Source organism: Carassius carassius, chromosome 40 (assembly GCF_963082965.1).
Source record: "Carassius carassius chromosome 40, fCarCar2.1, whole genome shotgun sequence".
Classification (NCBI taxonomy): domain Eukaryota; kingdom Metazoa; phylum Chordata; class Actinopteri; order Cypriniformes; family Cyprinidae; genus Carassius; species Carassius carassius.
Genome location: NC_081794.1, coordinates 12,642,995 through 12,670,898, shown reverse-complemented (window position 1 = coordinate 12,670,898; position 27,904 = coordinate 12,642,995). Strand labels below are relative to the sequence as shown.

At 36.6% G+C, this 27,904-nt stretch overlaps 3 protein-coding genes and 1 pseudogene across 3 annotated transcripts; 3 read left to right on the top strand and 1 right to left on the bottom strand.

Moving 5' to 3' along the window:
* Window positions 1–236: 236 nt before the first annotated feature.
* On the top strand, window positions 237–1,346 carry LOC132122628 (dual specificity phosphatase 29-like; annotated as a pseudogene).
* Window positions 1,347–6,736: 5,390 nt separating this feature from the next.
* Window positions 6,737–10,461, top strand: minpp1b (multiple inositol-polyphosphate phosphatase 1b). Its single transcript, XM_059532012.1, has 5 exons — window positions 6,737–7,467; window positions 7,918–8,112; window positions 8,227–8,324; window positions 9,390–9,520; window positions 9,639–10,461. Exons 1-5 carry the CDS (start codon window positions 6,894–6,896, stop codon window positions 10,015–10,017), a joined length of 1,377 nt encoding a protein of 458 aa, XP_059387995.1. The 5' UTR covers window positions 6,737–6,893; the 3' UTR covers window positions 10,018–10,461.
* Window positions 10,462–11,704: 1,243 nt separating this feature from the next.
* On the top strand, window positions 11,705–20,490 carry papss2b (3'-phosphoadenosine 5'-phosphosulfate synthase 2b). The gene is made up of 12 exons (XM_059532011.1): window positions 11,705–11,907; window positions 13,205–13,319; window positions 13,518–13,753; window positions 13,862–14,000; window positions 15,222–15,340; window positions 15,483–15,596; window positions 16,100–16,211; window positions 17,297–17,502; window positions 17,604–17,739; window positions 17,943–18,211; window positions 18,356–18,585; window positions 19,710–20,490. Exons 1-12 carry the CDS (start codon window positions 11,881–11,883, stop codon window positions 19,849–19,851), a joined length of 1,845 nt encoding a protein of 614 aa, XP_059387994.1. The 5' UTR covers window positions 11,705–11,880; the 3' UTR covers window positions 19,852–20,490.
* A 4-nt stretch (window positions 20,491–20,494) lies between these two features.
* Window positions 20,495–26,002, bottom strand: LOC132122114 (outer mitochondrial transmembrane helix translocase). The gene is made up of 10 exons (XM_059532013.1): window positions 25,815–26,002; window positions 25,047–25,234; window positions 24,665–24,763; window positions 24,423–24,543; window positions 24,133–24,333; window positions 22,495–22,601; window positions 22,310–22,399; window positions 22,137–22,187; window positions 21,942–22,066; window positions 20,495–21,785 (listed from the first exon to the last, which is right to left on the bottom strand). The coding sequence occupies exons 2-10, from the start codon at window positions 25,218–25,220 to the stop codon at window positions 21,665–21,667; spliced, it is 1,089 nt and encodes a 362-aa protein (XP_059387996.1). The 5' UTR covers window positions 25,221–25,234; window positions 25,815–26,002; the 3' UTR covers window positions 20,495–21,664.
* Window positions 26,003–27,904: the final 1,902 nt, after the last annotated feature.

Below are 27,904 nucleotides of genomic sequence, written 5' to 3'. Positions count from 1 at the left end.
TGTCATCTCGGTTTCAAGAAATGAGCCAAACCAATCGAGAAAAACTGTAATACACCAAATCTAATGTGTACCATAGAGCAAACAACTGCATGTTGACCCTTTTAAAGTCACCAGTGTCGAAAAACCTAACAATAGCACAATCTTACAAGTTAGACTAATTATTATTCATGTTTAATCTGTGGTAAGTGGTGCTTCTAGTAGCTTATTATTTGTTTTTCTTCTTCTACCTGAAGATAGTAAAGTGAAGAAGAGCAAGAAAATCTGTGCATTCTTCCGAAGAACATGGAAGGCTGTGAAAAAATGCTTCCAGAAAAACAGAGTGGAGCCCATCGGGGTCTTAGCACAGCCTGATCCAGAGCCACTGTGTGTCCCAGGTCCTGAACCGGAACCTGAGGTGGATCTGGCTGATGCACAACAGTTGTGTCTCTCAGCTCCAAGTGGTCCCGAGCCTCAAGAGAAAACAGAAACACAGGAAACTCAATTGACAACTGAGTTGTTAATGTTACACAACCATTTCCTTGTAAACATTTTCCATCTGGAGCGTCGCATGTGCAAAAGTAAAGTGCTCTGGACACCTGCCACTGAGGTCTGGCCCAATGTCTTCATTGGAAATGAGTAAGTCTGCAAAACACTGCTATCGTACGAACAGGAATCAAACACTACATGCAGTTATATTTTGTTTTAGAGTTGTTTTATAATTGTAAATTCTTTTTAATGAAAGATTAATCTAGGATGTTGTGCTTTTGAACAGAGAGACAGCAATGGAACGAGCCAAACTGAAGGATATGGGTATTACACACATCCTGAACACTGCGGCATACAAGGAATACCTGCGATGAAAGATCGATACGAGGGCAGAATATTACACAGAAATGAACATCACTTACTACGGTGTGCTTGTAATGGATGAACACAGGTTTGACATCAGCAAGGACTTGTTCCCAACTTCAGAATTCATCCACAAGGCCCTGAGTAACACAGAAAGTAAAAGCTGACACTCACACACACACACAATTTATCATCCATCATTTATCCTACCGTGACAAACTGTTGGAAGAATTTGTTTTAAGTGTCTTTCTTTTTATTTCCCCCAGATAAGTTGTTACTGCACTGCTTAGAGGGTGTCAGCCACTCCGCCAACATTTTTGCTGGCATACCTGATGATCCACCATGAAATACTGTTGGAGGAAGCCATTGACCACGTCATAGAAAAGAGATGGATCAGGCCAAACAGGGACTTCTTGAAGCAGCTGACAATGCTCAATTCAACCTCAAAAGTCAGCGAATACTACAGTTAAAAAAGAGTACAGCTAAAAAAAACAGAGCAAAGTAAAAAATTTAATAAAAAATGTTTTTTTTTGTTATTTAACATTTACAAATATGTAAAATCTTAACTTTGATCAAAATAAAACATTTTGTCTCAATTATAGTCAAATGCAATTTATTTCTAAAAGAGCTGTGGATTAGCATCATGTTAGTAAATCAACAGAAATACACAAATAGTAAAAAATTATTTACAAAAAATGAAAGTAAAACCTTGCCTACACAAGTTGTAAGTGCCTCTTCAAAAGCACATAGACCCCATTAAAGTCAGTCATATGCGGTAAAAATTTCTGATTAACTGAGATCCTACTTTAGAACACAGGACAAATGAATCTGGAACCTCTGATGCCTTACCGCAGAAAGCTTCAAGTTGTTATGCACAACAGCGGACACATGCAGTGTAGACATGGTGTAAGAGTTTCTGTAACGCTTAATGGTAATGAGCTGTCTTTCTTTCTCAGATGATGACTGTGCTGCCTTCTCTCCGAAAGATAAGACATTTTGTCTCCACTGACAAAGTGAATTTAGTGAATACTGATTTGAACAGATTTTAGAAATCACGTTAGTAATGTAACTAATGTTACATTAGTACTCTTAAGTACTTGCAATGATGCTGAAAATGTCAATAAATGATAAACAATAAACTCTTTCTAACGGTCTCATATTTGCAACAATTGGTAAGGAAGGGATGCTTATCCTCCACAACTATAATCCATTTTCTTTCTATAAAAACTTTCTTCATAGTCAAAGAAAAAATACTAGCCTGTTTCCAAATAGCACTTGGATTTACATGGATTGGCTGTTATTCTAACTTTGCAACAAGGGGAAAAAACACACTGGACTTTGCCTACACAACAGAAAAGAATGCATACAAGGCTGTACCCCGTCCCCACAGGGTACTTGGATCACATCTCTGTTATGCTAATTCCAGCATACAGACCACTTCTGGAACTTGTCAAACCAGTTCAAAAACTCACAAATTGACCAGATGATGCTACCTCAACACTACAGGACTGTTTTCAGTGCACAGACTGGAACATGTTTAAAAAGGCAGCCACCTACAACAACCACACAGACCTGCAGGAGTACACTGAAACAGTGATTGCTTATATCAAAAAGTGCACTGATGATATGACAGTCACCAAAACCATCACCACACGTGAAAACCAGAAGCCTTGGATGACAACAGATGTTTGTGGGCTGCTAAAGACCAGAGATGAAGCATTCAGATGAGGAGATAATGCAGCCCTCAAAACAGCAAGAGCCATTCTGTCCTGTGGCATCAAAAATGCAAAACGGTCATATGCTCAAAAAATCAACAATCACTTCACAGACACCTGGAGCCTGTGGCAAGCCATTCAGACCATCACTGACTACAAGGCTTCGACACTGGCCTGTTATAATGACACTTCCCTCCCGGATTAACTCAACCACTTTTATTCATGGTTTGACATACAGAATGACACACCTGCACAAAAACTTCCCATACCTCCCAACAACCAGGCGCTCTGTCTGTCTCCAGCCGATGTAAGGAAGACACTATCTAGGATTAACCCACGCAAGGCTGCGGGTCCTAACAACATAACTGTCCGTGTACTGAAAGACTGCTGCACAGCTGACAGATGTCCTAACAGATATCTTCATCACCTCACTGAGCCAGGGAGTCGTCCCCACATGTCTCAAATCCACAGCAATCATACCGGTACCAAAGTAATCACCTGTGTCCTGTATAAATGACTACCCTCTCCTCTCCATCCTGGACATTTTCCTTACACGATGCTCCAGCAAAGTCAAAAGTATCGTGAAGGACCCCACCCATCCCTCCCACAGTCTCTTCCAGCTCTTACCATCAGGAAGACAGTATCGGAGCATCAGGTCCTGCTCTGCCAGACTGCTCAACAGCTTTTTCCCCCAGGCTGTGAGAGCCCTGAACTCAAATCACCAGTCCCTCCTCTGAAATCCCACACAAACCTTGTACCACCTGAAACATGCACAATCTCACCACCTCCCAAACATTACCACATCACAGAAAAATTGTCTGAAACTCTTTTTGTGTGTCTGTGTGTGTGTGTGTGTGCAATTTGAATAGTGCTACAAACAGGTGAGTGGGCCTGTACAAACCAGCTGTAGTAACACCCTCTCCTCTATGTGCGTTTCACACTTTCACACTTTCACACACACTACTGTGTACATATTCCCAAAAAAGACTTTGTAATATGTGTGTTTACATGCTCATGCACTACAAATCATCCTGCACTGTTCCCCAGCCAGCTGCTTGACTTACAATGTTTCTCTTTGCACATGTACAGTATTATGTAAAGCATATAGTCATAAAGTCTGTATTTTTTTAGTTTATGTATAGGCAAACATTATATATAGTATATTTATAGTCAAAATCTGCCAGTAGGTTAGTTGTGTATAGGTACAGTATTTATGTGAAGCATTCGTATAGTTTGTATTTTTTAGTTTATGTATAGGTAAACATTTATATATAGTAAGTATACTTATAGTCAAAATCTGTCAGTAGGTTAGTTGTGTATAGGTTTATACTGTTTTACTTCATTGCTGTATGTCTGTATTTATGTAGCACCATGGTCCTGTCCTATGAGGCACAACATTTCGTTCCACTGTATGTCCACACATGTAGCGTAATGACAATAAAGCTTAACTTGACTTGTGTGCTTACACTATTGAGTATCCTCCTCCTAAAAAATGTACCCTGACACTTAGACGAGTGCTGAGTGGAGAATGATCTATAGCGTGTTGGAGGGACTTCGACTCCATTAAGCAGGAAATGGCTAAACGCCTTTTGACTGCTTCTAGGTTTCTATGAATTTTTCTGAAAAAGAACCCACAGTTTGGACGAAGATCTTGTCATGAACGTCAGTGTGGTGTCCTGGCTGCAGCAACCACTTATCTATTCCATCCCTCGCTCGATTCCTCCTACAATTTACCATACTTTCAACAATACAGTGGAAAGCAACAGTTGCAAAAACACTGTATGATTTGTAAAATCTTAAAGGGGTCATATGATGCGATTTCACTTTTCCTTTCTTTTTGGAGTGTAACAAGCTCTTGTTGCATGAAGAAGATCTGTAAAGTTGCAAAGACTTAAGTCTCAAATCCAAAGAGATATTCTTTATCAAAGTTACGACTCTGCCACGCCCCCTAAAACGGCTCATTCAAACACGTCTCCACATCTCTACGTCACTGTGTGGAAATATTTGCGGAATGCCGCCCATATGTTCATGCAAAGAAAGACGGCCTGGTTTCAGTTACCGCAGTTATCGTTGAAGCAGCCATGTCAAGTAGATACTGTGTGTTTCTAGGCGAAAGCAAAAGCACTTTATTTGGCCTTCTGAAAGTAGGTGCATTTAAGAATCTGTAAGATTACAACAGAACAGCAACGCATTTAATGGACAAACCATTTTTGTGAACCTAGGAGAGGAGGTAATTCTGATTGTTGCTACGACAATCTGGCGCTTCTGAATCAGCTACTGTAAGTATGTTTTGTTATTATATTAAGTATTTGTAATTGAATGTTCAAATGCGAAGTTTTGCATGTCACGTGTGTGTGTTTGTGCGAATGTGTGTGAGAGAGAGAGACGATCACACAGTGGAGTCAACTGTTTTGACCGTCCGTGGCTTGTGTACATCAAACACATATGAGCTTCATCACTGTGTCTGTCACGCCACTCTGTTCCCCTTTCTACTGTACAGGGTACATACTGTACACATTTTTAGTGAACAGATTCAAACCATCTCCATATATTTGTTCCATGATTACAATGCTGTAAGTGCGACACATAATTCAGGAGCAGACTGATGGCAAAGCAGGACTTTCTTTTTAAACATGTCAAAAATGAAAATCAATCTTACAAGACAGGAAACAAAAACAAGGTAGCTCACTTGGAAACAAAGGGAGAGGAAAGTACAGCAGGTACCAAGGAGAAATGGCACAGACAGACTGCAGATAAATTAGTGGGCTAATCCAAGAGCAGAGGAGTTGTCAGCTTCAGAAGAGCAAATACACTAGACTAACTTGGATTAGACAGAGGACTAACAGAGATCACGTAGAAGACAAGATTAAGAGAAATACAACTTTAATAGAGTGAAAATGTTAGCTGTTCCCTGCAAACCCGGCCAGCAAAGTGGACTCTAAAAGACAAAAACAAACATACTTGGGGAAACAACCACACAGACTAGATCTAGAGTCCTGAAGCTTCCGAATATACTGTTTGAATTAGGATTCACCACTTATGTGTCAAAGCATTATGAAATATTAACCCATTGGTTTTGCTTTTATTTTAATGTTTTATCAACAACCATAATATTGTAGTTGATTTATCATGACTAAGAAATCAACATTTTAAGATCTTTCTTTCTTTCTTTTAATTTGTATTTATACAAATAAACAGCCAAAAAAATTGAAAGGAGCACTTGTAGGTTTTTTTTTATTAAGTATAGTTGTCTTGGACTTTATACTGACACCTACTGGCATGTTGTGATGGCTCCTCTGATCTCATAACAGTGAACGAAGTAGCCGACATTAAAACAGCTTAAAAAAACAAAGTAAAACTGTCTTCATTCCATGTGTGCACATCTTTTTAAACACATTAAAAAAAATATATATAAATTTATTTGTGCAAAAAACGTTTACAATTAACCCAGAAGTTACTTACAAAAGTAACTTAAATAAATAAATAACGCAATGCATCAATCATTTTGAGCTATTAAGTCTTCTATCTACTATAATCTACTCTCATACAATGTGTTAAAAGAACTTAATTTGTGTCATAAACACAAATATTTTTTTTCTGTTAAAATCAACAGATAGCATAGCACATATGCTACATTTTATTTCAATTAAATTAAATTAAAATAAATTCAAGTTTATTTGTATAGCGCTTTTTACGATACAGATCATTACAAAGCAACTTTACAGAAAATTACGTTTCTACAATATTTAGTAGTATAGCTTATAAGTGGTGACTGTCAGTTTGTGTCCATATGACAGGATTTTTCAGACAAATTAATACAAGACGTAGTCAGCCAGACGATGAACACTATTAACAGCAATTATTATAAGATGCAATCACACTTGTAATGTTTGTTGATTCAGGGTTAGCATCATCTGGGGACTCTGAGTTTATTTCTTTTTAACTTATAATTTAACGAATAAGTAAGATGTTGGCCATGAACATAATTCACTTTTTAAATACATCAAACGTAAAATGTATTATCTTACAGATATGTGTAAACTATGTACAGCAGTAATGTTTTTGTAATCAATCATTGAGAGATTATTGTTTTTTTAACCCGGAAGGTGTTGTATCTCGATTTTGAGGCTGGCTTCACATGTTTTAGACATTGAATGTAGTGTTGCCAAGTCTTTGCTTTCCCCCCGGAACTCCATTGCTCTAGTTTTGGCCGTGGCTGGCCCTTTTTTGTGTAGCAATTGGTCTGGTTTTGTTACGCAGACCTGGCAACCCTGATTGAATGAACGTATACAGGTGACCAAGCTACGGGTATTTGGTATTTTAGGTGAAACAGGTATCGCACATCGAAAAATGAAAACAACTTACTTCCTCGCGAACTTTTTAATAACTTTTTTGAGCGTTATGGTTGGTTTTTCATTCTCTAAGCTTGCCAGGCCAACGGTACCGGCGATAGCGCATCACTTTGGAACAAAAGGCAGGTACGAGGAAGTGAACCCACATCTATTAGATGACATTTTGTTTGTGAACAAATCACTGGTAGCTCCCCCGTCTTCAGATTGCCGTGCAATTCACATGGTGTCGGTTATACGCCACGGAACGCGCTATCCAACCACCAAAAATGTGAAAAAGGTCGCACGATTGTTTGATCTGGTCTCGTCTCACGCATCGGGTTCAGCCTCTTGGCTAAATGATATTAAGACTTGGAAGATGTGGTACACTGAAGACATGGACGGCAGACTGGTGGAGAAGGGGCGCGATGACCACAGACATTTGGCTATGAGACTGGCACAGTCGTTCCCCACTTTGATTTCTGAGGATCATCTCCGTGCCAACCGCATTGAGTTCATCACCAGCTCCAAGCATCGCTGTGTTGATAGTGTCAAAGCTTTTCAAGAGGGTCTTCACCGACTCTGGAATGTTCAGGGTAGGCTTAGTGTTCCTTAATAGATGTTTTGTTTGTCTCTTAAACATTTTAACTTAAGAGGTGGTTCACCCAGAAAATAATTATTTCTCACCCTTATTTCATTCGTGACCTGTATGACTTTAGAAGATGTTAAATTTTAGATTTAAAGTTGTAGACTTAATTATATGATTCAGTACAGTCAAATATTTTTGAGCCCCACCTTGATAGTAAACAAAGGCAGACTGCTGATTTCTAAGTTGACTACAGCACTTTTAGGGCTAACGTATAAAGACACTGAAACACAATGAGAAATTTCCTTTAAATCTGCCATAAAGTGCCTTTTACTATCTTTGTAGACTGTTTAAATAACTTTTCAACTGGTGGGGATTACCTGTAATCCAGTAAACATTTTAGTTGAAGTAATGGCCCTCGGTAACTGTTGTTCAAGTAACCACACTTTTTATTTTACAGATATGGATTACAAACACTATGTGGATGATTCATTAATGAGATTCTTTGACCATTGTGAGAGATTTGTTGAAAGCGTTGAGAAAAACAAAACTGCTTTGAAAGAGGTAGAACGCTTTAAATCTTCAGCAGAAATGGATGCAGTACGGAGGAAAATATCCAGTCGCCTTCAGATTCCATACAGTCAGTTCACCCCAGGTAATTTGGGTTTTTTCATTAGGGGACAATTTATCTGACTTTTCAGCTGTAGTTGTTAAATGTAAATGTGTCAATTAAAAAAATAACCAATCTTGATTTACAATTTGTTGCTAGATATGGCAGAGGCTGCTTTCTTTTTGTGTTCCTATGAGTTTGCCATCAAATCAGAGAACTCTCCCTGGTGTGGTCTGCTGGATGAGTCTGATGCTCAAGTACGTATGTCTGGTTGGAAATTAAACGCTTCTATTTTCAGTGGATCTAATGAATGGTATTAGGATTTCTCTTCATCCCCTATGGGACATAAGGCTTCAATGAGCACTCTCCATTGTATTCGGTCCCTGGCAGCATGTTAGGCCTCTCCCCATGACAGGTTCATCTGTTCCAGCTCTTGTGTCACAGTTCTGCGCCAGGTGGTTTTGGGTCTCCCTGGTTTTCTTTTACCAGGTGGTGTCCATCTTATGGCGACTTTTGTGATGCTGTCCTGCTCCATCCTTAACAGGTGTCCTAGCCATCTCAAGCGTCTTCGTGTAATCTCCTTGGTGATACTCCTGCTTCCCGTTTTCTTGTACAATTCATTGTTGGAGATCTTATCAGGCCAAAATATCTGGCATATTCGTCGGAGGCATCCATTATGGAACACTTACATTCTCCTCATGTCTTTTTTGATAACTGGCCAGCTCTCTGAACCGTACAGCAGAACAGATTTTACATTACAGTTATATAGGATCATCTTCGTTTTAAGGCTGTATTGTTTTGATCTCCATATAGAACGGAGTTGGGAGAAGGCACCCTGAGCCTTTCCCAGCCTTGCTTTAATATCTTTAGATGCCCCACTGTCCTTACTGATGAGACTGCCCAGATAGGTGAAATTTTCCACAAACTCAAGTGGTTCCTCATTAACAAGGATGTGTGATGTGGGAATGGAGTTGACACACATCACTTGTGTTTTGGAGGTGTTAATACTGAGCCCAACTTGTCTGGCAAAGTTGTTCAGCCTATCAGTTTTAGACTGCATGTTGTACTGGTTGGTTGATAGGAGAGCAAGATCATCAGCGAAGTCAAGATCTTCCAGCTGGGAGAGCAGAAGGAGTGATGACAACTACACAAAAAACTGCAGTTTAGGGAATAATCTGAATTTAAGATTAGATTTGAGCTCATAAAATAATTTTTTGAGAATAGAGTTCTCCTGTGTTTCACAGCTGCATTAAACCTGGAAACCAAATGTATGTTCTCTTATCTTATGTTCTCTCTCTTACATGTTTTTGCCCTCTTGTTAGGTCCTGGAGTACAAAAATGACCTGAAACAGTACTGGAAGAGGGGATATGGGGATGACATCAACCGTAAATCCAGCTGCCCTCTCTTTCATGATATTTTCAAGCGTCTTGATAAGGCTGCTAATTACTACAGGTTAGGAGATTGAGATGTGGACTGGTTCCCATCACATTTGTGGTGTTTTTGTCCACTTTAAACACTCCATAGAACATATTGATGTTTGTGTTCATTTGTGTCTTCTGTAATCTAACAGATTTGGAGAAGTAAAAAAGACTGCCACCATCCAGGTTGGACATGGTGAAACCCTGCTGCCTCTGCTATCTCTGATGTCCTTCTATAAGGATAAAAAACCTTTAACTGCAGATAATTTTTCATTGCAGCACAGCCGCGCATTCCGCACCAGTCAGATTATACCTTATGCTGCAAATTTAGTCTTTGTCCTGTACGAATGCAGTGATGGACTCCGAATACAGTTGTTTCTCAATGAGAAGTTAATGACTTTTCCCAACATGAACCATTCAGCTCCACTGTATGAAACGGTCAGAAAGCATTACTCAAAGCTCCTCAGTGGTTGTGAGTTTAATAAGGAATGTAATGTGCCTCAGTCAAACCTCAGGAACACTGAACTTTGAGTTAGGTTTATTAAATAGGTTATTACAAGGTTGAATTACTGTGCACTTGCAATGACTGCATCTTTTGATTCTATATTTTTCTTCATGTTGTGGTTGAAGGTTTAATATGTTGCTTTATTTATTTCAATGGTTACCAAATTCCGAGAGGGGAGGGGGTTTGTATGCTTTAAGAATGATTTATGTTTGTTGTTGTTTTATTTGCCAAAGAGAATTATTGTTATACAGTGCCAAATCATTTGTAATCTTGTAATGAAAGCAGTTTAACAGAAAACTTGAAGTTTTATATATTTTATTATAATAATAACTATGCAATTTCTAGTGGGTAGTTCACTTGGTGGGTTTTTACAAAAGTCAAAGACCACATGGGATCAGATCCAATCTTGAAAATGGGTTGTAAATAGTAAGAAGAAAAGAAATCTGAAATCTTGGTGTGTGTGTGTGTGTGTGTATATATATATATATATATATATATATATATATATATATATATATATATATAGCATGATTGAGATCCCTTTGATCCAAAAAAAGGAACCAAATTAAATAAAATGTTTATTTAAACATTTATATTTTGCACTTGCTTTGTTTAACTGTTACGGTGATAAAGCAGATGAAATAAGAGTAGGCTATCTATAAAGCTATATATATATATTTATATATATTAGTCCACATTATCACTCAAACAGCTGATAATATCAAACAAAAATAATATATTTAATTTCAAATGTCATTATCACTTTATATTAATTACAACGATATAATAAGAGATGAACCAAACATTTTATTGCACATATTTTTGTGTAGCCTTTTATTTATTTGTTGTGGATCAGATGAGAGGCTTGACTGTTTAAAAAAAAAAAAATAGATGCAGATGTTTGTATTTATTAAGTGTGCAATTTTCTGTCTCTTCAAATCAAAACATAAAGTAACCCAACATTGACTATTCAAACGAGTTCATCTTTTATAGCTAGTATCCTTCATTGTGATATTGACTTCCATTTAGAAAACTGGTAATCTGCATTTAATAATCTGGAAAAACATTTTTATGGATCTGATGGATGGTAAAATGGATGACCTGATCCTCAATAGTGAAACATGGGATTTCCAAACCCTGATCCTTTAATCCAATTTAAATATATTTAAACTGGGCCTTGGGACTCAAAACATGGAACTGAAAACAAAAAAAGTTTGATAAGCAGTTTTTACACAAATTTGTAGAGTTGTTTCTATTCCAGTACTGCTGTCATTAAAGCAAAAGAGATACAAATCAAGTACTGAGACATTATAAAATTGATGTTGATATCGGAATTTTCGCTTAAATTTGTATGCCGCTGATGACATTTGGAAACACAAATATGCAAAATATGGATTTTTCTTTCTTTCTGGAGAATCATGAGGCTCTATTTAGTATTTCCAGGGGGCTGGTAATGATATTAAAGTTAATGTTTTTATTTTTTGTCTTTTTAATTGCTGGGATTCTGGGTGGGGGGTCTTTGGTTTACAGAAACGGGTTGTCAGCTCGTGTTATGGAATAAAAAAGAACAAAAGAGATAGCATTTATGATAATTAAATATTTTTTTCTTTTTATCTGTATCTTAGTACTTCCGTTTTGTGTCACGCTGCTTGCCGTAAGAGATGTGTTGAAAGTAGTTAGTGAGAATCAGAATCGGTCAGTGTGCAGTCGTGATTGTGACGTGAGCAGCGCACGCTGGTCTGATGACGGGGGGATTTCAGGAAGAGCACTGAGTGCTACGTGTCCAATATATCCTGACTTGCACTAACTTTACTTGACTTATTCTCAGTGTTAGTCTCTGAAGTGTCACGTCGTTAGAAAGCCTCGGCGGGTGTTTAATTTGTTGCATCATGTCTGGGATGAAAAAGCAAAGAACGGTACGTTTGCAAATGCCCGGCTTTTTTCTTGCTTTTGTTTCTTTCTCGCTGAACTTTTGAAAGTTACATTGATGAGAACTACGAAATGTCAACAGACTTTAAAACAGCAGAGGTCTTTTTTTATTGGTACAAATGGCTTTAACTGTTTTTAGAGCATGCATTTATAATAATAATAATAAACTTTGCTTTAAAATGCGTTACATTTACGCAAAGTAATCATTAAGGTTTATCCGTTTCATCACCTTGTCTAGATTTGGCATGTGACTTAACTTTATTTGATTATGTGTTTAGAGGTTTTGTTCAGTTTAAATTAAACTCACCTATCTTCTTATAATAGAATAACTGTCTCTTTTTAAATGGCAGAATTATAGCATACATGCCACATTGCTTCATAAAGCACTTTCTTGTGATCTGCAATATAACCATATAAAACTATGTAAATCCCATGTAAGATTAATGTTATTAGTAACTCAGTTCCCTATGAAGCCAGATCTTGCATATCCTCAGTCAATGAGACACTGTGTAGGCTACCAGTGGGAATTAACAAAGCCCAGGGTTACTTCAAGCTGGTATTTCATGTGTGTGTATCCAAAGAGCCTTGGTGCAGAGAGAGAGAGAGAGAGAGAGAGAGAGAGAGAGAGAGAGAGAGAGAGAGAGAGAGATGGCTCTGCTCCAGCTGGTCACCTCTCCATGGGCCTGCATGAATGGCCTTGTTTGTTTCTTCAGCTTTCTTTCCGAAGCCACTCCCTCCTCAGTCCTGATGACCGAGTCAGATACACAAGAATATAATCCACAAACTGTTCAGAAGATAAAGATGTGTATTATTTGTAAGATGTAATTCTACTCTTCAGTCGTATGTGGCTCTTGGATGGTAATATTACTTTTCATGAAGTTAAAATTAAAGGGACCGTTGACCCAAAAATGAACATTCTGTCAGTAACTTCCCTTCATGTTGTTCCAAACCTGCATGACATTCTTACTTCTGTGGAACATAAAAATATTTTAAAACCAAGTTTTGGTGATTGTTGACTTACATTGTATGGACAATTATCTTCTTTTAGATTTGTAATGATGTGAGGGTGAGTAAAGGATGACAAAATGAGCATTTTTGGTTGGAGTATCCCTTCAAACACTATTTTTAAATTGTAAACTTTTGTAAATGGTCCATATAGAAATACACTGTCAATATCAGTAAGGATGGAAGAAATTATGCTTTAGGCTCTGACTGCACAGCTTGCAAATTGTTCTCATGCTTACTTTTCATATAATGTATATCTATTTTTTGTTTTGTACATAGGATCTGCAGAGAGCAACCAATGTTGTGTACCAGGCTCACCATGTGAGCCGAAGCAAGCGTGGCCAGGTGGTTGGGACCAGAGGTGGATTTCGTGGATGTACTGTCTGGCTGACAGGTGGGAATTTCTCCTTTTTCCTGATTCACTCCTTAATGAAAATTTCGTCATCAATTATTCCCCCTCATGTTCAGAAATGAATGATTTCCTTTCTTCTGTGGAATAGAGAAGGAGATGTTTGGCTTATGAGTCAACATTTACATAAAATATCACATCTTTTTCCCATACAGTTAACTTCAGTGTTTCTTTTTTCTACAGGACTGTCTGGTGCTGGAAAGACTACAATTGGATTTGCTCTAGAGGAATATCTAGTTTCTCATGCCATTCCTTGCTACTCACTTGATGGTGACAATATTCGACATGGCCTAAATAAGAATTTGGGCTTCACGTCCACAGACAGGGAAGAGAATATCCGACGTATTGCTGAGGTGGCCAAATTGTTTGCTGATGCCGGACTGGTTTGCATAACTAGTTTCATTTCTCCATTTACAAAGGTGTGGTGATATTTAATGACATCAGAGGTTCCTATATTACATGATGTTTTCCCACAATTCCTAACTCGGGATGGATTAAGAGGATGACTTTAAATGTTCTTACAACAGGATCGAAATGACGCCAGGAAGATCCATGAGAGCGCGGGTCTTCCATTCTTTGAGGTGTTTGTAAATGCCCCACTGGAGGTGTGCGAGAGCAGAGATGTCAAAGGGCTTTATAAAAAGGCCCGTGCTGGAGAGATTAAAGGTGTTTTTTGGGAAAATAAATCCATAAATGCATTGCTTATAGATCTCCCATCATGTTAGGGTAACCGTACATGCGATTTTTACGGGAAGCACCCTTGCCAGGATTTCTATATTTCCTAAAATATCCAGGTTTTGGCTGTTTGCACTAGATCCATTGTTGTATGAAATTATTTCACGAGAGAGCAGACCAGATGACACCTTATGCTTTCAAATCGCTCTAGCGGTACTTTGGTATCATACAATGTTTGGTGTGCAACTTCAATTTGAAACGAACAAACAAACGTGTGCATATTTGCATCGCTTTGATCGTTCTCACCTTCTCATGCGCGGTGCGCCATGATTGGCCGATTATGTAAAATAGCTGCATGTTATTGGTCAAAGTACTTTGGATGTTTTAGGCAATATAAAAATCCTGGCCAGGACGTGTCCCATATAAATGGCACATCTGGCCAAACTACATCATGTTTATCTTGGATAGAAGAAAATGGTTAACATTAGAAAAACACACTTGATTTATTTTGGACTTGAAGAGATAGTTCACCAAAAAATGAAAATTCTGTCATTAATTACTCGCCCTCATGATATTCCAAAACCGTAAAACCTTTGTTCTTCTTCAAAATACAAATTAATATTTTTGTGATGAAATCCAAGAACTTTCTGACCCTGCATAGACGGCAACACAACTGACACATTGAAGGCCCAGAATGATAGTAATAACATTGTTAAAATAGTCAGTGTTTGATCAGTGGTTCAATCGTAATGCTATGAAGCTATAAGAATTTATGTGCAAAGAAAACAAAAACAAAAAAACAATGAAATTGTTGAAGACTTTGTTGAATCAAGTTGTTATTTCTGTTTTTTTCATGCACAAAAAGTATTCTTGTAGCTTTATAACATTACGGTTGAACCACTGATGTTACAAGGATTATTTTAATGACATCCTTTTGCCTTTTTGGGCCTTGAATGTGTCAGTTGTGTTGCTGTCTGTGCAGGGTCAGAAAGCTCTCGCATTTCATCAAACATATCTTCATTTGTGTTCTGAAGATGAACGAAAGTCTTGCGGGTTTGGAACCACATGAGGTTGAGTAATTAATAACAGAATTTTCATTTTTGGGTGAACTAACCCTTTAAGAATGCAGAGTATTTATTTGCCAAATAATGTCATTTCCCTAAATGTATCTAGAAAACTTTTATTTATTTATTTATTAATTTGACCGTGTAGGATTTACGGGAATAGACTCTGGCTATGAGAAACCTGAAGCCCCTGAGCTTGTGTTGAAGACTGAAAAGCTCACTGTCAATGACTGCATTCAGCAGCTAGTGGATCTCTTGAAGGAACAGGTAGGTCATTCTTTCATTTTTGGCCATCAAATGGATCCTTGTTTTTTTGCCAGTTGTCTCTTGGTTTGTGCCAGTTTACAGACTGTCAGTTTTCAGTTGGAAGATGTTGAAACATCACTGACCAGATGATTCGTTATCACAGGATATTGTGCCCACTGGTGTGACAGAAGAAGTGAATCAGCTCTTTGTTCCTGTAAACAAGCTGGACCTGGTGCTGAGTGACGCCAATATACTCCCTGCTTTAACCATCACAGAGGTAATGCAACCCTTCACGAAAACCAAACATGCCTTGCTGTGTTAATCAACCACCCTGCATGTTACACCACAGGCATTTCATCACAGTTCAGTTAACAGAAAGCTTTTCACTGTAACCTGGTCTTTGGAAATGGAAATCTACTGCATAATTCACTTCTGCAACAGCCACTAAAAGAACTACTTTAGAAAAAAATAAACCGTTTTAAGTCATAGTTGTTATTTTATGGCTAACCTATGATGGAAGAGACTATATAATGATGCTGTAGCAAATTTAACACTACACCTAAACAACCTAAACTTTTTTTCATGCCCATAAGTACTTGCTAGTGTCACAAAACCCTCTGCAATTGTGTCTTTTTCCCCACAGATGCCATTTTTGCATTGCAGTTGCATTATCCTGTGTACAACGGCCATGTGCTCCTGTTGTTATTTTGTGGCAAACTGTTGGTCTTGTCATGAAATAAAACTGAAGTTCGGTTTGTTTGTTTCCCTCTGGTTCTGTAGCTGGATTTGCAGTGGGTTCAGGTTCTATCCGAGGGCTGGGCGACTCCACTGAAAGGATTCATGAGGGAGAGGGAATTCCTGCAAGTCTTGCACTTTGGAACTTTGCTTGATGGTAAAGACATTTCTAAACCGTTGGCCCACTAACAGAAACATTACCCTCAAAAAGGTTTTATTTTTTTATATAGTGTTTCCATGTAATTTCAGAGGTTTTTTTTTTTTTTTTTACAAAAAATTGGTTTGTACTATCAAATATTACATTTTCAGATTTGTTTTCTAGCTTTTCCATTTTTGGGTAAATAATGTATACTCTAAGCTTCAGAAATAACATAGACTATCATTCAAAAGTTTTTTTCAAAAGAAATTACTACTTTTATTTAAGGATGCATTACATTGACATTTATAGTGTTACAAAATATTTGTATTCAAAATAAACACTGTTCTTTTGAGCTTTCTATTCATCAAAGAATCCTGATCATGAAAATATTAAGCAGCACAACTGTTTTCATCTTTGATAATAATAATAATAATAAGAAATATTTCTTGTGCACCAAGGATCATGTGATGCAGAAGACTGGAGTAATGGCTGCTGAAGATTAAAAGCTTTACCATCCGGCTTTATCTGCTTTACCACTATTACTTTCCCATATATATATATATATATATATATATAAAAACCGGATGGTAAAGCTTTTAATTTTCAGCAGCCATTACTCCAGTCTTCTGCTTCACATGATCCATTTATTTGATTAAAAATACAGTAATGTTGTGAAATAGTATAATTTAAAATAATTTAAATATATCATAAAATAATATGGATGGATATATATATATGTATGTATATATATATATATATATATATATATATATATATATATATATATATATATATATATATATAATTTTATGATATATTTAAATTATTTTAAATTATACTATTTCACAACATTACTGTATTTTTAATCAAATAAATGCAGACTTAATGAGCATAAGATACTGTGTTCAAAAACATTTAAAAATATGACCAATTCTAAACTTTTGAACGAGTTGATGTAATGTTAAATATTAATTAGTTATAACCGTAATAATCACTTATATTATAATCGATAATAATCTTAAAATCACTTTGCATGAAATAATATTATTAATATTAATAATATCTTTTTTTTTATTTAATTATTGTTAATAATGTATGTTTAGGTGGAGTCATCAACATGTCTGTTCCCATTGTGCTGCCTGTATCCAAGGATGACAAAGAGAGGCTGGATGGTTGTACAGCTTTTGCCCTGGAGTTCAAAGGTCAAAAGGTGGCAATCATGCACAACCCTGAGTTTTATGAGCATCGTAAAGAAGAGAGATGTGCCAGGCAGTGGGGGACAACATGCCCCCAACATCCATACATCAAGGTGAGAAGACACATCTCTGTGTCATTGCTTTTATAACAGTTGTATATTATATTTGCTAATACAATCAGCCAATTAAATGCTGCCTTTTATGCTTCGTACAGATGGTAATGGAGAGTGGTGATTGGCTGGCAGGTGGAGACCTTGAGGTGTTTGAGAGAATTAGGTGGAATGATGGTCTTGACCAGTATCGTCTCACTCCACGGGAGCTTAGACAGAAATGTAAAGACATGAGAGCAGGTAAAAGTGAAACATGTAATAGTTTCACATAAAAAAATGACAATGACTTATTAGAATACTCTTATTATGATGGAACACACTATTATGTTGCTGTTGCAAATTTAACACTAACCCTAAACCAAATTTTTTTTATATACAAGTTCATTTCTGTAAGTACCTGCTAGTGTGACAAAAACCTCTGCAATTGTGTATTTCCCTTGCAGATGCCATTTTTGCATTCCAGTTGCGTAATCCTGTGCACAACGGCCATGCTCTCCTGATGCAGGACACTAAGCGTCGTCTGTTGGATCGAGGCTACAAAAAGCCAGTGCTGCTGCTGCACCCTCTGGGTGGCTGGACCAAAGAGGATGATGTACCGCTGGACTGGCGCATGAAACAGCATGCTGCTGTTCTGGACGAGGGAGTATTGGATCCAGAAAACACCATTGTGGCCATTTTCCCCTCACCCATGATGTATGCTGGGCCTACAGAGGTCAGACTTTTGTTACTCAAAAAAAAGAGGCAGATTAATAAACATAAAACAGTTTCTGTAGCCATTTTAGACCTTTTTTAGTATAAAAAGTTGACAGAATTGAACCAGTTCTGAATTGCACAAAAAATTGGTATGTCCTTATAGGTACAGTGGCATTGTCGGGCCAGGATGATCGCAGGGGCCAACTTTTACATTGTAGGACGAGATCCAGCAGGTATGCCCCATCCAGAGACAAAGAAGGACCTGTATGAGCCCACACACGGTGGAAAAGTCCTGACCATGGCACCAGGCCTGACCTCTCTAGAGATTATTCCCTTCAGAGTTGCTGCATACAACAAAGTTAAGAAGGCCATGGACTTCTATGACAAGGAAAGGTATGTAATGTTTCATTCCAGCCCTCAGGACTGCACTTAAATGTTTTTTAAAGTATGTTCATTTATGCACTCAGTACTTGGTCGGGGCTAGTACTGCTAAAGGAGTCCTGACCAAATATTGAGTGCATAAATTAACATACTTTAAAGAACTTGAACTTTTCTGTTTTGCAAATCCTTTTTATTTATTTTTTTGTTTTTTGGTATTAATTTAATTATTTCTAAATTTAACAGCTGAATAATTTTTGGTTGATTGTAATCCATTACATACCTTTCTATCAAATATATCTGACATTAACTAGATAAAATTAGTTCTGACACAGTTTAACTCACAGTTTTAGTTCTTGTCATATTTTATAAGCATTTTCTAAACTATAGCATATAAACTGTGATAATGTGAAAAATGTTGAAGATGTCTGAATAAACTTTGGTTTGACTGTATATATAGACTTCTGGTCAAACGTTTGGGATCAGAACGATTTTTAATAAAAAATAAAAAAACATTTTTTATAGGAGTTTCTTATACTCCTCAAGGCTGCATTGATTTGATCAAAAATACAGGACAAAATAATATTGTGAAATATTATTATGTAAAATAAAGTTTTTTATTTTAATATACATTAAAATCTAATTTATTCCTGTGATGCGAAGCTGAATTTTCATCATCATTACTCTAGTGTTGTGTCACATGATCCTTCAGAAATCATTCTAATATGCTGATTAATTATCAGTGCTGGAAACTGTTACACTGCTTAATTTTTTTTGAACCTTTGATACACCTTTCACAGGATACTTTGATGAATAAAAAGCTAAAAAGAAGTGCATTTATTTAAAATTGAATATAAATGTAATTTAAAATAAAATTGTCACAAAGACCGGTTATAATTAATGTCAGTTAGTGTAAAAAAACACCTCAATTATTTTTGTCTACGGTTTTATTTATTTTGAAGCTTTTTTTTATGCATCATTTTTCATGCAGAATAAGAATTAAAATCACTACACTATATCAATTTGTATATATAATATTTGACAAATTTTTACAAGAATTGTTCATAGCTCAAAGCTGCTTCACCAGGGACTGTTGTTAAAATTCTGAAGCTCAAGTCAACTGCTTTTTTGTTTTTCAGACATGGTGAATTTGAGTTCCTCTCGGGGACCAAAATGCGGAGCCTTGCCCGCAGCGGGGAGAACCCCCCTGATGGTTTCATGGCCCCAAAAGCGTGGAAAGTCCTAGCCGAGTACTACAGTTCTCTACAGAAAGACCAGTGAACACAAGAAACTGGACTGTATGCAGACATGTAGTAAAGCTCTATATAATCTATTTTATTAGAACCGATAGAAATAGGTTTATAGAAATATGCATTATATACTACAGTCCTACATTGTAGTAATATTTAAAAAAATAATAATAAATCTTGTTTAGACTCATATCTACTACACATTTTTAGATAAATGCGTTCTATATTTATGCCCTGCAAATTACTTTAAAATACAGTGTATGTTCCCGGAGATCACCCTGTATAAAAGCATAGATGGATCAAACTACACAGCTATTCCACTGGTGTTATAGACTTAAAGTCTGATCAAGCAGATTGAAGTATGCCTGACAGTAATAGGACCAATATTTTGCCTACCTCAACTGGAGCTTTATTTGGAATATGATAAGTATTTGTCTTGGCAAAATTTCCACCAGTGGAGAACATCTTGTACTCATTGTACATACAAAATAATCCTATAACATTCTTTATAAGAATTAAAAAACAAATGTTCAAAACTGGCAGCAGAGTATAACCACAGACATTTAACACAATATTGTCTTGCAGTGCACTTCAGTGTGCCTTAATGTAAATGTGGCATTGTTACATTCCCAAATGAACGAGTTACTGTAAAGAGTGATGCATGAATGTGAAGGAGGAACAAGAGCATATTTATTGTTTTACCATTTTCTAGACAGACCAACCTAACATATTTATTATCTTACAGCAAATGTATTTACTTCTTTCTACTTTTTGTACAAACTTGTGAGATTTACACTTTGTGGTTTCTTACAATATTTGATGTAATGTGCATCGGGCAGTCTTTTCAATAAACCTCATTAGGACAAAACCATTGTCATCCAATTTTTCTACAGTGTAAACAAAACATTTCCAACATAACCTGAATTCTAAACACATTTAGATCGAAAAGAGCAGTGGACTATTGTGAATTAGCAAACCTAATGAATGAAAAATACTTGTATACAACTGTACAAGTGTATTGCTGACAATCTAAAATGGTTGTTTGATCCTTAGACCGGTTTCTCCAGAAGAATACTTTTTCTTTCCACTTTGAAGTTTCCTTCGCCCACTTAACCCCCAAAAATAACACCTGACAGACAAGTACAAACCTAACAGCAGCAGCTTGGCACTGGCCCCAAATATTCTTAGCAAGCATATTTAAGGTTTCGCAAATAAATATCTATACAACATGCCATCACAACGCCTAAACACCTTATTTAATATAAATGGCTTATAAATCTGTAAATGCATCTCAATCAAGTCAATTTCTCGCTGAGGGAAAACAAACCGGTAAAGTTGATCCAAGTTAAAAAAAAAAAACAATTTGTGCTCAAAAATCAGCTGAATTGTTAAATATTGTTGATGTAAAAAATAAAAGGTGCCTTATACATAACTGGACATAGTAACTACACTGTTGCCCATCTACACAAACCTCTCACAGGGTTTTAAACACAACCCAAACCAATCCTATGAAGACAACCTCAATGTGCCTTATTCTTGAAACTCAAGCAGAACATATTTTAATGAAAATCGTTCATTCTTTTACAAACTATCCCACTGAAGAGACAATTTACTTAAGAATGGTTTTACACATGATTTAATTATTATTTTTTAAATAAGGCCCATTGATTGAATTGCAAAAACATTATGGAAATTACAATGCAAAAAAAAGATAATTAGAGGGGAAAAAATTCTACCATTTATAAATCCTGAGTTCCCCCTTTTGCAAAACTTGACAATATGCCACAAATAAGAGAAAAACACCAAATCTAGGTTATTTGTATTTTTAAGCAGCAGCATCACATTCAGTCCAGTGGTACATGCATAAATGCCTCTTGCACTCCAGCAGATTTGGACTTCCTCATCTTCTCGATTGCCCTCTGCAAGTCTTCCTGCCTGATTGGGCGGATGAAATCTTCATCTGGACTGTCATGGGATGGAGGACAATTAATAAGGACGTGGCATAGATCAGTTTCACAATGATTTAAATGAAAACTATTTATGCTAGACATTACGTAAATGTGACAGAGCCCAAAAGCCTGATACGTTTTGTGCTGAGTCTGAAGCCCTTTGTTTACTTACCTTTCTTGGCGTACAAATTCACGCACACAAAGCAGAGCAGCATCTCGGCACATCTCTCTGAGGTCACTTCCTGAGAACCCATCAGTCTGTTTTGCAATTTCACCAAAGTCCACAGCACACTCCACCTTCAGAAAAGGAAAAATTATTCTTTCAGCACTTTCAATCACCATTCAGTTCATGTAATTAAATACTTACATTCTCATTCTCCAGGATCAGTTTTAATATGTCTTTCCTCTGCTTGACATTCTAAATACACACACAACAAATGATCATTTATTAAAAATGCACTACGGAGTTTACTGATTCAGTAGTAAAATTTATATTTTTTATTTAAACCTTATTAAGATAAATATCTTTAGTTGACTTACAGGCTGATTAATGTGGAATCTTGTTGGCATCCTTCGGAGTATAGCAGAATCAAGATCTTGTGGCCGATTGGTGGCTCCCATTATTATGACCTTTGTGCAGAAAACAAATCACAATATGCAGGTAATTTGCATCTTGAATCACTGACCAAACCAGTAATAATTAAAAAAAGAATTCTTAATTGTACCTGGCAGCTGTAGTCAGTATCGAGTCCATCCCATAAGCTCATGAACTGAGCCTTCATCATAGCGGTGGCCTCATGATCTGAACTTGAGCGACTCCTCAGAAAGGAATCTAAGACACGAAGATGTACAGAAGTTACTTTAAAAAGAAAGACTTTAACATGTGCTTAACCCATGGTTATCATTAAGGGTGGGACGGTTCGCTGAAAATAATCGAACCATTCAGTTCTCCACACACGGTGGCACGCTCTGGGACCTCGGTTCAACTTAAATCTGACAAAGTATCTGTAATATGGTTTGCTATTAAAAAACACATAAAACAAACATGTTTCAGCTAATATATGTTACTGTTGATGGATGCACATTCTGGCTTCCCAAACTACAGCGAAGGAAAAAAAAAAAAACATTCCCTCTTGTTGGACTGCCATATGATGGAACATGAGCAGTCATTTATTCAGTCATCACCTGGGTGGTGATAGTGCACGCGCACAGGTGAGACCTGAAAAGCACACGTTGGTCTCTGTGTTGAAACTAAACTCATTTAAGCTTTGCCTGAGCAAATATATTAAACTCTCACTGAAGTATTGTTTAAATGGACAAATTCACACAAAAATTATGTCAAATGCCCATCTTGGTAAGTATCCTACAGCAGAAATAGCCGGCTGAATGTAGGCCTACTGTATCAGTGCACTGGACCTTTATATTAATCTTTATATTAATTGAAGAACAACAAAGAAATCACTCACTGTTCTTGATTGAAAAGCTTTTGTAACTTTAATAAAATTTTTTTTTTTAATTTATACAGTCCAATATGCAATGCTGTTTTACATTTGATTACTTTATAAATCTAAGTTTAAGTTTATAAGTTTATTTTATTTGTATCTTCACTCTATTGTATTTATTTATTATTTGTGCTGTTGCTTGTGGTTAGATAGAATATTCTTTTTTTATATTATTTGAAAGTATAGTTTTCCATAAACATAGCCATACCGAACTGTACCAAAACCGTGACTCTTAAACCGTGAATCAAACCGAATCGTGAAAAGTTGAACAATTCCAACCCTAGTTATCATAGTTCGAAACCCTGCTTTTTACCTCAGGTAAAAGTGTGTTTCACACTAAAAATTAATAAGTGGGGTTAGCACTGCTTTTTACCTGGGAGATATGAAACCACAGATTCATGGAAACACAGCACAATGTAAACATTTTATAGTTGGAGATTTCACATAGATTAGTGTTAAGATACCTTTCTCTTTTCTCTAATCTGAATATCTTGATAGTACTGTAAGCAATATATAATATGAGAATGCGCAATGCTAGAGTGATTATGTAAACATGTAGTGTGCTGTGTTCGTTTGATGAATGACACTGACACCAAAAATATGCAAATGAGAACATTAACCTGGGGTTTAGGAATTTACAGTGTGAAATGTCCATTTATGACTTCCCAGGATTAACACCGGGTAAATTATGAGTGGTGGGAAACTAGAATGACCCAGGGTTAACTATTTCATGTGTGAAAAGCCCTAATAACAAGTATATAGAAACTTATTGTCATATTATGTGACTTAAAAGTTTAAAACTTAAATGAGGGACACATAAAACTTAATGAGGGACACATAAAAATCTAAATATGCATTTACCAATCTCATCGATGAAGATAACAGAAGGTTGTAACTTGATGGCCAGCGAAAACACAGCTGCAGCTAGTTTCTGGGATTCTCCATACCATTTGTCAGTGAGAGTGGAAGGCTGCAGATTAATGAAGCGGAATCCAGCCTCTTTGGCGGTAGCTTTGGCTATAAGAGTTTTCCCACAGCCTGGAGGTCCATACAGCAATACACCTGAGATGAAGACATGCAAACCACCTCAGAATAAAGTGTGGAGTGGAGTTATAAACACTTTCAGGAAACATTTCCATCCTATTGCCTACCTTTGGGTGGCTGAAGAAGCCTGGATCCTTCAAAAAGATGTCTCTTCTGGATTGGAAGTATAACCGTATCTTTCAGTTCATTGATGACTTCATCCAGACCTGCAATGTCATGCCATGTAATCTGTGGACACACATAAATGATTTGTGTAACTTGCACTTGCACTCTTAAAATATACAAGTAGACTGTGAGGGAGACAATTAAAGACTCGTAAATAAAGTCACACTGTGATATAATTCCTCACCTGCATAGTCAATGGATCCACAAGATGAGCTGCAATGCTCATCTCATATTCAGAAAGCTTCACATTCTGCACTCCAATCTGCCGCATGAGTTTCTCTGCCTGTGAGGCGGCAATAAAACTTAACAGTAAACCTCAGCCTTTGGAGAAGCTATGCTATGCTTAAGTTAAACTTAGTAAAGCATCTTAACTTGTATTATATTAAATGAACCTGTGGCAAACAATGGAACAAAATACAATACAATGACATTAGAATATTCAAGCTACATGAAAAGCTGATAGGACTATAAAGGAAATAAACAAATAAAAAGGGGGTACATTTCAGAATTTTGTAAAATCACAATTTCAACAAAATCCTGTAAACCACTGAAATAAAACAGGATACCTGTTTTTGTGCCTCAACTTTCTGTTTTCTTGTCGGATCTATAGCATCCACCATCCACTTTATTGTAAAATATGTGACAGCACCAAATATTGTGAGGCGAAAGAGTAAACCTATGACCTCGTTACGGCCCAAAGGGCGAGTGATATTGTCTGTTGGAATCTCTTTCAATACCATCTTCTTCAATTCACCTGCAAAATAAAAAATACGATTAAAATAAGTGTTATTAAAAATCTAGGGGGTTAAAAATACTTTACATTTTACTTTAATATTGAGTATGAGTTTGGATGTGTACATAAAGCTTTGTAAAAACGTTATTTGTATATATATTGTACGATGTAGTGTGTTGGTAATCAACACGTGGTGCAAATACAGGAAATACGTCATGTAAGTAGACAAGTGGTCAAGTGCAAAGACGCAAATCTGTGTATTGGGACAGGCCCCATGCGAGTGTAACGTAATAATGTATTGTTATTAACATAATCACTCCCGTGTTCCATAGCTAAATTTGCACCTAATTTCGTTTCCACTGTATAAAAACATTTCAGTATGTTTTGAAATATAACTAATACAGAACAAGTATAAGAATAAATAATAATATTTTTTCAAAGCAACGCCGATTCCCGACACGTGGAGTACGCAAATTTGTCAATTTGCTTTTATTGTGGTGATGAGTCCGCGCAATTTCGTTTCATTTTTATTAATTTTTACTAAAGAGTTATTGGAGATTTCCTGTGACCTTCCTGTGAAAAAAATAAACAGATCATATACCTGAACCGTCTTTATTACTGCGTCTTGGAAATATTGTTTTAAAAAAAGCAGCTTCCTTTTAATCCAACGATTCATTTAAGTTACTTCCAGCGATCAGAATTCTTCCTTTTTAAAACATTTTATTTCTCATCAGTTTTCTTCTCGTGTTGCTGCTGCTTCGTCTTCTTCTTCTTCTTCTATGGTTTATTAGCGGTTGTAAAACCAGACTGGGTGCATTACCGCCCCCAACTGGATTTAGTCATTTAGCAGACGCTTTTTAACCAAAACGACCAGTAGGGCAATGGAAGCAATCCCAACCAACAAAAGAGCGATGATATGCAACTGCTATAACAATTGCTATATCTCAGTAAGCTTAACGTAGTACACATAGCAAGTTTAAAGTTATTAAAATAAATAAATGATATAATAAATATAAAGAAAACAGATAGAACAGAAACATAATAGATCAAGCTAGTGTTAGAGGTCTTTTTTGCTTTTGTTAACTGTATAATAAATAAAAAGAAAAAAATAGAATACAAAAAGTTTAGAGAAGCTAGTGTTATTATTATTATTATTTTTTTTTTTTAAAGAAAACAAGAAGTTAGTAAATGAATAGGGTGCAAGTCTAAAAGGTGCAAGTAATTTTTTAAAGAATACAATTAGGATAGAGAGTGCTGATAGCTATTAGATGGTCAAATAAAGATGGAAGAGATGTGCTTTTTTTTTTAGCCAATTCTTGAAGATGGCTAGGGACTCGGATTTGGCCAGGTCATTCCACCAGGAGGGAACATTTCATTTAAAAGTTTGTGAAAGTTATTTTTGTGCCTCTTTGGGATGGCACAAAAAGCAACGTTCACTTGCAGAGCACATGCTTCTAGAGGGCAAATAAGTCTGAAGTAATGAATTTAGATAAAGGGGTACAGATTATATTATATGCTAACTTGCATTTTATGTGAGCAGCTAGCCAGTGCAAATTGATAAACAGAGGTGTGTGGGATTAATTGTAAAGGTTTGATAGAACTGGCTGGAAGACCTTCCAAGTGAGCTTTGCAAAAGTCCAGCCTGGACAGAACAAGAGCTTGAACAAGGAGCTGTGAAGCATATTCCGAAAGAAAGGGCCTGATCTTCTTGACATACAATTTGATCTGAAGAAGTCAGCTTATGGGTTTGCTAGAACCACAAGCAGTTCTGTCTGAAATGTAGATCTTCGTTTATGTGTTTTTGACCTACACTGTACATGATGTGAGAACAGTCCACTATTTAGGATTGTACGTTAGCATGGATGCACTAACTTTAATGGTTAGTTTTAGCCAGAGACACCTTGCTGAAACACAAGATGACATTAAAGCTCTGCTTGAGCAGATTAAAATGGTAATGCAATGAGAGCATGAAAACAAGAAAATGAACGTTTTTGTCTTCTTTGGGATTGGGGTTGAATGCTTAGGGACATTTTGCTCCGTTTTGTTTTAGTTAAGAAAATGTAAGAAATTCTATTGCCTATTCTCTCAGGATCTCTGGAATCAATGTTACAAGTCCACCAGGCACATCGTTTTTTCATTTTTGTAGCATAAACACCATAAAACCAATGCAAGCTTCTAATCCTCCAATGTTTCTCTATGGTGCTGAAACCCAAATATATTTGAGTTCCTCTCCCAGTGCAACTGATAGTTGCCTGCCATTAGCTCATCTACGTAGGGAAGGGGTTTACCGATAGGTTTATTATGTACCATTTGTGTACCAAATGCATGACTTCTGCAGATATTTAATCCACCAACCCACCACCAATGATGTTTAACCAATAATGAATTATCTTTTTTATGGTAAAATACTCAAAGACTTTGCGTATCGTAGTGTCCTGGGAGCTACACTATGGGGGACTCAGGTCCCCTTGCAGGTTCAAACATGCCGGATTAGTCTCAGGCTACATCCACACGAAGCCAGAGCTTTCCCTATAAGATCTTTTTATTTTTCCTTGTCTCAATAAATATCTGTGTCCACAGGAAAACACAAAACCAACACAAAACGATGTAGTATACATGTATACCAGACCAGCATGTGGCGCTGAAATTCTGCCTCGGAGATACACTACAAATGGAGAAGAAGACATGGAC